General features: G+C 51.1%; 1 protein-coding gene across 1 annotated transcript; it reads left to right on the top strand.

Moving 5' to 3' along the window:
- Window positions 1-975: 975 nt before the first annotated feature.
- On the top strand, window positions 976-6,805 carry HHEX (hematopoietically expressed homeobox). Its single transcript, XM_024739566.1, has 4 exons — window positions 976-1,433; window positions 3,542-3,720; window positions 3,918-3,968; window positions 5,691-6,805. Exons 1-4 carry the CDS (start codon window positions 1,070-1,072, stop codon window positions 5,901-5,903), a joined length of 807 nt encoding a protein of 268 aa, XP_024595334.1. The 5' UTR covers window positions 976-1,069; the 3' UTR covers window positions 5,904-6,805.
- The last annotated feature ends 478 nt before the right edge of the window (window positions 6,806-7,283 follow it).

Here is a 7,283-nt window from a genome sequence, read left to right as displayed (position 1 = left end):
CAGGAGGGCGTCAATCAAGAAAATGCCCCCTTGCCCCGTAAGCGAGTGGAGCCGCACAGAGCTGAGGCCACACCGGGTAGCGGGTCACAGCTTCAATAGCAAACACATGCAAAAAGGGAAAGTGGGGCTGCGCGCAGCTGCGATCCCCCAGGACCCGGGGATAGGGGACAGGGAGCAGCCCCCACTGGGTCAGAGAAGACTGCACAGCTTCTGCCTGGCGCCGTAGGATCCAGGCCTTCCCTTGATTCCTGCCCGAAGGGACTTCTGCCAGCGTCCCCGGGGAAGTGGCTGAGTCCCGGAGCCCACAGATGAAACGGGCTAGAGAGCAAGAGTCCGCAGCACCTTAAGTCTAATCGTCCTTACCACGCTGGGACGCAGGCAAGGGCCGTGGATCTCTCTCCTTGGAGTTGCCCCAGGATCCCAGGGCACTCTCTCCCGCTACGAGCACTCCCGAGACGCCCAGGGCAACAGCCAATGCTACCGTTACTCCAGGGAGCGCGCTGACCACGGAGGGTGCTCTCAGGCCTGCGAAGGCGCGGCCCGACCTGGGGCCTCTACGCCTGCGGGCCCCGAGTCCAGTCGCCCCTTGCCTGGGCCGGCTACCGCCTCCCCGGTCCCGGGCCTGGACCAGTGCCCCCGAGTTTCGGCGGAGATGCCTCGCCGCCGGGGCTAGGGCCGCTTGAGGCCGCCTTCCAGGCAGCTGCTTGCCTCGCGCCTCGCCTGACGGACGCGGCCCTGGGCTTCCTTCGAGGGCGTCCCGGGGCAGGGTGCCTGGAGCCCCGAGCATCGGCGGCGAGGGTACAGCCGGGCTTAGGGTCCTAAGAGCCTGGGAGCAAGCGCGTCCCAGGGGCGGGGACCTCGGCCGGCGGGGGCGGGCCAAGGGTGGGGGCGGGAGACGGCTCCGGGGGCTCCGCGCCATTGGCCGCAGGGCCCAGCGGCAGGAAGGGGCCAGAGAGCGCGGCCCCACCCCGCAGTCGGCAGAGCCTATAGCCGGGAGCGCGGAGCGCGGATAAATGTAGCGCCGCGGGGCGGGCGGCAGCTCTCCGAGGGCCCGGAGCGCGGCGGAGCCATGCAGTACCCGCACCCCGGACCGGCGGCAGCGGGCGCCTTGGGGGTGCCGCTGTACGCGCCCACGCCGCTGCTGCAGCCAGCGCACCCGACGCCCTTCTACATCGAGGACATCCTGGGTCGCGGGCCCGCCGCGCCCACCCCCACGCCCACGCTGCCGTCCCCCAACTCCTCCTTCACCAGCCTCGTGTCCTCCTACCGGACCCCGGTATACGAGCCCACGCCGATCCACCCCGCCTTCTCGCACCACTCCGCCGCCGCGCTGGCCGCCGCCTACGGACCCGGCGGCTTCGGGGGCCCTCTGTACCCCTTCCCGCGGTCGGTGAACGACTACACGCACGCCCTGCTCCGCCACGACCCCCTGGGTAAGGCGGCCGGGGTCATGGCGGGGCCGAGCCCGGGCGGCGGCGAGAAAGGCGCCACCCGGCAGGTGGCAGCGCCCAGGAGGCGGCGGGGGCGGAGGGGAGGCAACAGAAAGTTGTGGCAAAAGCGATTGAAAAGCGGCTGTCGGGCGCGCGCGGGGGACGGCAGGCGCGGGCCCCGGCGGCGGGCAGCCCAGTCTGCCCGCACCATGACTCAGATTGGTTTTCCTGCACCTTGCAGGCGTCGGGGCGCGCGGGCCCGGGCCGGACCTCGGGCGCTGCCGCTGGGGCCGGCAGCTGGAGGAGTCCGGGGGTCGCGTGTCGCCCGGGTGGGCTCCCTTAGCTGGAGGGACTGGGAAGGGAGAGCCAAAGCGCCCCGGGCCGCCCCCGCGGGGCAGGGATAGCTGCCGGGCCGGGGTGGTTACGGGGCTGGACCTGGTTCAACAAGCTTGTGCAGTGAAAGAGCCTGACCCTTTCCGTTCATACAGGAAATCTTGAGTTCTCGATAGGAGTAAATCTGGTTTCAGAAGCTGTTAAGTGTTTTCCTGGCTGCATGAAGCAGACCCTTCCCCCGGAGTAGTGCACGCTGCTGATTATTTTATCGACATCCTCAATACAGACAAATTCAGGAAACACTCGACTTCTGATAGCCGGGATCCGTTTTTCTGATATTGTTCATTTCCTCTGTGTGGGATGTGACTTTATGGCAGCTAAAATAACCAGTTGCTTCCCTTTTTTTTTTTGAGGCTGTTTTGCCCCAGTCTGAATCCTGACGTAAGCAAAATCTCGAAAAAACAACATTGCCAACTTTCAAAGCATTTAGCACAGGCCTGCAGACCCACGGACAGACGGACGGACTGACCCACACGTCTTTGGAATAGGAAGGGCAGCGCGGACACGTTGGCCGTATAGAGTTTGCGGGACTTGTCCCCTCAGTGAGTGGCCTAAGAAATAAGCCACCCGTGATCTGCACTCCGGGTGGCCCTTGGTGCCCCCGGCTAAATAAAACGGGGCTCCTTGCCTTGGGCCACCAGGGTTTTAAAATCTACTCTGTTATTGGCAGCTTCTGCAGGCACCCTGGAGACAACTAACATATTAATTAATTGACATTTTAATGTCATCAGTATTATGGTGTGGTCCCTCACTCAGTTCTCCACCTTCCTTTCTCATCGCTAGAGAGATTTGGGGGGGATTATATTTTAGTTCTTTTTTTTTTTTAAGCTATTGTGTTTTTGATTCCATTCTTGAGGGTTTGATGGCGCAGGCCTGGTGCGGCTCTGTTTGCCTTCTGGGCCGGAGGGGGACCCTCAGCCAGGCCGGGCCTGGGGGCAAACGTTTTCACAGAGCGCGCCCTGGGTTTCCTTGGGTTACTGCTGGGACTGTGCAGGAGGAAGCAAAGGGTTTTTCGAGATAGACCAACAGGAAACACATTGACGGAAATGTTGCCATAGCCCACGGGGTGGCTCTAACTGGCCGCCCCCACCGGCCGGGTGTGAAATCAGAGGAGGCCCGGCGCCCTCCAGCCAGGATGGGAAGCTCCACGCGCCCTGAAGCTTGCTCTTGGGCCGGAGGGCTTCCGTTATAGCCAGGCCGCTGGACACTGGCAGCAACGCCTTGGCTAGTGTGACAGACCCACTCTTCCCCAACCTAACGGATATTTGGAAAGTGCGGTTCACCAAGGGAGAGGACCTCTCTGCAGGCCCTCTAGACTAAAAAAGTTGTGTATAAATTCTGAGAGCGACTGATTAAAGAGGGTCATGGTATTTTAAGCTCAACCTAGAGTCGGTGTTCTTTTGGGGATCAAAATGATTGTATCTAGCCATGGGTGTGATGGTGGTGTGTTTCTTTGAGCATACACGTGTGATCTTTGTGCACATGCCGTGTAGATGTGTGACTTTGGATGTTCCTGTGTCTGTGGGTATGATGTGTATTGGTGGGAGCGTGTTGGGTCCACGTCTCAGGGGGTATATGTGAATGTGTCTGCTTGAGTGTCCCGCAGCGTCCCCTCCCAGTCTTTGTCATCCCCAGTGCAGGCAGGGCCGGGGTGGGCCACGCCGCTTCAGGGCCCTCACTAAGAAACGGCCCTCACTAACCGTCGCTTTTGCCCGCAGGCAAACCCCTGCTCTGGAGCCCTTTCCTGCAGAGGCCTCTGCATAAAAGGAAAGGCGGCCAGGTGAGGTTCTCCAACGACCAGACCATCGAGCTGGAGAAGAAGTTTGAGACCCAGAAATACCTCTCCCCGCCCGAGAGGAAGCGTCTGGCCAAGATGCTGCAGCTTAGCGAGAGGCAGGTGAGCTCGCTTGCGGGGCGCAGGCAGGCTCCTGGGGCGTGGGTCGCGGGGCAAAAGGGAGACAGTGGAGCCACCGGGAGCTTTGGCGCGCCTGGATCGCTGTTTGGCTCAGCAGCTCCTGAACGGCTTCTCCCCTCCTCCCCAGGTCCCTCGGGATTCTGGGCTCCTGGCAAGTTTTCTTTCTGTCTTTCCTGTAGGTCAAAACCTGGTTTCAGAATCGACGCGCTAAATGGAGAAGACTAAAACAGGTATTGACATGGCTCTGTTTCTATGGAAATAAATATTTTTATCATGTTATCTCAATGCGAGGCCTGTTACAGGTTGTATGCAAAAGTCATTTGAGGGACTATTTAACCTCTTCACCTTGATTAAAAAGGCAAATAGTCCTGCTGAAATTCAGGATGAGTTGTTCAGGCGGCAGTAATGCTAAAAGCACCTAATGCGGTTCCTATATCAATTATGCCTGGGTTTTCACACACTGGCTAGTAAAACTCCCAGCTAATTGTTTTATAAACCCCATATGTTGTTTATCTAATTAACGCAGGAAAGATAAAGTAATTGACAGTAAATGACTTAAGCAGTTATCTTTGGGAGAAAATTGTTTCTTTTATTTACACAGCCACAATAAAACTAGGCAGAGCTCAAGGGTAAATATAAGGAAATAAACACTTTTAAGTCTTGTTTGCACTGTTTTTTAGAAGAATTAAATATCAAAGTGTTAAAAAATTATTTTCCCTCTAATTCTAGCTCTTAAACTGAATATAAAAACAGTAAGAGAATATCCAAGCCTGTTTGAAAGGCAGCTTAAACTTTCTAACAGTCTTTCTTCCAATGACCTTGTTATGCAATATGTGATAAAAAGTAAAGGCTAATTCAGTTTTTAAAGAAGCTCTGTTGACTTAAAGCTAAAGATTTGTTTTTGATGTCCTAATCTGGATGTCTTCTCCAAAGTTATCTGACAAATGCTGAATTTTTCATTTGCCAGTCTGTATACGGTTTATAATAAATGAGATATTTTTGAAACAATAATGAGTGGGGAAATTGAAAGCAGCTTGCATTTTAAAATTTAGCGATAAATTTCAGATTCCCTCTCAATATCTGATCTTGTGACTTGTTACATAGTTGTAAGCTTGGTAAATCTATTATTCTATAGTCTTGCTTTAGAAAAAAAAACCTTAGCAGTATATCATAATATTTCCTCATAGTGTCTATGTGCATTTTAGACAAAAACAGGATTAAAAATTTACTAACTTATTTGGTTCTTGGTCAAAGGTAGTTTACCAGGGACTTTAAAAACAGTGGTTCCTATGTAATATGGGAATATTTTCCAGAAATTTCCTCCAGATTTTAAGTAAATTATATTTGTCTCTCTTTCCAGTTAGCAACATTCTTCCAGTTCTGCATTTTTTCTTTGCCATGATTGTGTAACTTGCTACACATATTTATGTGTGTATATGTTTGTGAACTTACTCCAGAAAATGCATAAAAAAAGGATTCAATCTAATAATTTTGAAACGTTATCCTTAATTCACTATTTAGCATTCATATTTTTTAAATGTCTGAAGACTTTGTTAATTGGCAATGTTTAAATATTTGAAGAGTAAAGAGAGTGTGTATCTGTAGTGATCTAATTTCTTTTTCTCCCTAAACTTTTAAGAACCTTGAGACCATGGGTCTGGGCTGGAGTTAAGCCTTCATTTGACATAACACATTTACATTTATATTTGTGATCGGTTGTTCTTATCTGGCAAGAGTATAATCTTTCTCTGAATATGACAGGAATTTTATTTCTTCCAAAGTGAGAAAGAAGCACAAGTATGTATTTTCTGAATAAAAATATTATACCTGAAAGCAGTTGATAAACTAAAAATTAAAAAGATGGTAGAAGATGAAAAGACATTTGATTTATGTCTCTCACTTCTTCATATCTCATGATCCCACCAATCTCCATTTTCATCCTCTTCATTCAGGAGAACCCTCAAAACAATAAAAAAGAAGAACTGGAAAGTTTGGACAATTCCTGCGACCAGAGGCAAGACAGTGAACAGAATAAAGGTGCTTTGGATAGCTCTCAATGTTCGCCCTCCCCTGTCTCCCAGGAAGACCTTGAATCAGAGATTTCAGAGGATTCTGATCAGGAAGTGGACATCGAGGGTGATAAAGGCTATTTTAATGCTGGATGATGACCACTGACATTGGCATGTTCAGAAAACTGAGCTTTGGAATAACATTTGCTACAGAAAATCTCCATAGATGAACCGGAAAACTATATGAGAAAGGGAATCAATTTTGGGTATTCTGGAAACCTAAAATGTGTGGTGCACTGGCTAAATAACAAACACATTGAAACCTTAATTTTGACTTAAATAGTTTATGAACTGATTTTAGATTGTATGATAAAGGGACTCTTCACTGATTAAATTCACCCCCTTTTAAAAAAGTAACTTGTTTTTTCTATTTATAAAAAGTAATTTTGAACATTTTGTTAAATTTTTAAGTTATAACTTTAAAGATTTTAATAGGAATTTCTTGAATGATTTTTCTATAACCTGTTTCTACATCCCACTTAACGGAAAAGTAAAGGGACATCCCAAATCCAGAGGTATGCCTTGGAAAGGGGGCCCACAATTCAGGCAGCCTTGTAATATTTTAAAGGAAACATTCCTTACTTTTTTGTTACATTCTTACACTGCTGCCTTAAATCCAAAACCATCTCAGAGCTCTTGTCTCTGGGATGTATGTGTTCTTTTCGTCAGAGAGATATATAATCAATATAAGTTGATAATCTTAAATGCTTGTTTTGCACTGTCACTTAGAACCTGTTTGACCAAGGTGTTAAGGGGATAGTACAGTCCAGTTCAAGCAGAGAAACTGACTCATCAGTGACTAAAATTAATCACAGATGAACTAGAAGTAGCAGATTAATTAAATGTAAGTAGATTGTAGATATTGTGTTTTATATTAAACAGTGTTTATAATGTGTGTATATATAATTGTTCACTGTAAAAAAGACATGGCCAAAATGGTTTGTTTTTTTTAAATGAGTAACTTGTATATAAAATAAATCCGCCGGTGGGATGACTGACCTCCTTGGACCTCTCATTCTTCGATTAAAACAAACCCACACCTTTTCTTCCAGCGCCTGGGGTGACTGGCGCGGTGCTGGACGCTGGGGCCGGGGCTGGGGCGTGGGGTCTGGCGCAGGAGCGTCTGGCGGTGCGTCTCGCCGGCGCTCCTGCGGCTCGTGGCTCCTGGCGTCCTGGGAGCGCGGTTCTGGGGCTGGCACCTGAAAGGTAGATGTGAGCCTTTCCCCGGGAGTTTGCTGGGGGTTGGCGGGGGACGGGGAGTGGTATGTGTGTGTCTGGAGCAGCGGAGGTGGCTCCCGCCAGCAGACCCCGAGCCCCGGGCGCGCCAGGCGGCGGGAAGGGAAGAGCAGCTGCGCCGCGGCGGAGCGCGGGGGCCGCCGAACGCCATCGATTCACCTTGGCTGGCCGGGCAGCCCGGGCCGCCGTCCTTGACCCGCGTGAGTCAACACTGCGTCATCCTTTGGCTGCCGAGCCCGG

The sequence above is a fragment of the Neophocaena asiaeorientalis genome, unplaced genomic scaffold (assembly GCF_003031525.2).
Source record: "Neophocaena asiaeorientalis asiaeorientalis breed wild unplaced genomic scaffold, Neophocaena_asiaeorientalis_V1.1 scaffold597, whole genome shotgun sequence".
Lineage (NCBI taxonomy): Eukaryota > Metazoa > Chordata > Mammalia > Artiodactyla > Phocoenidae > Neophocaena > Neophocaena asiaeorientalis.
This window is presented reverse-complemented; position numbering and strand designations above follow the sequence as displayed.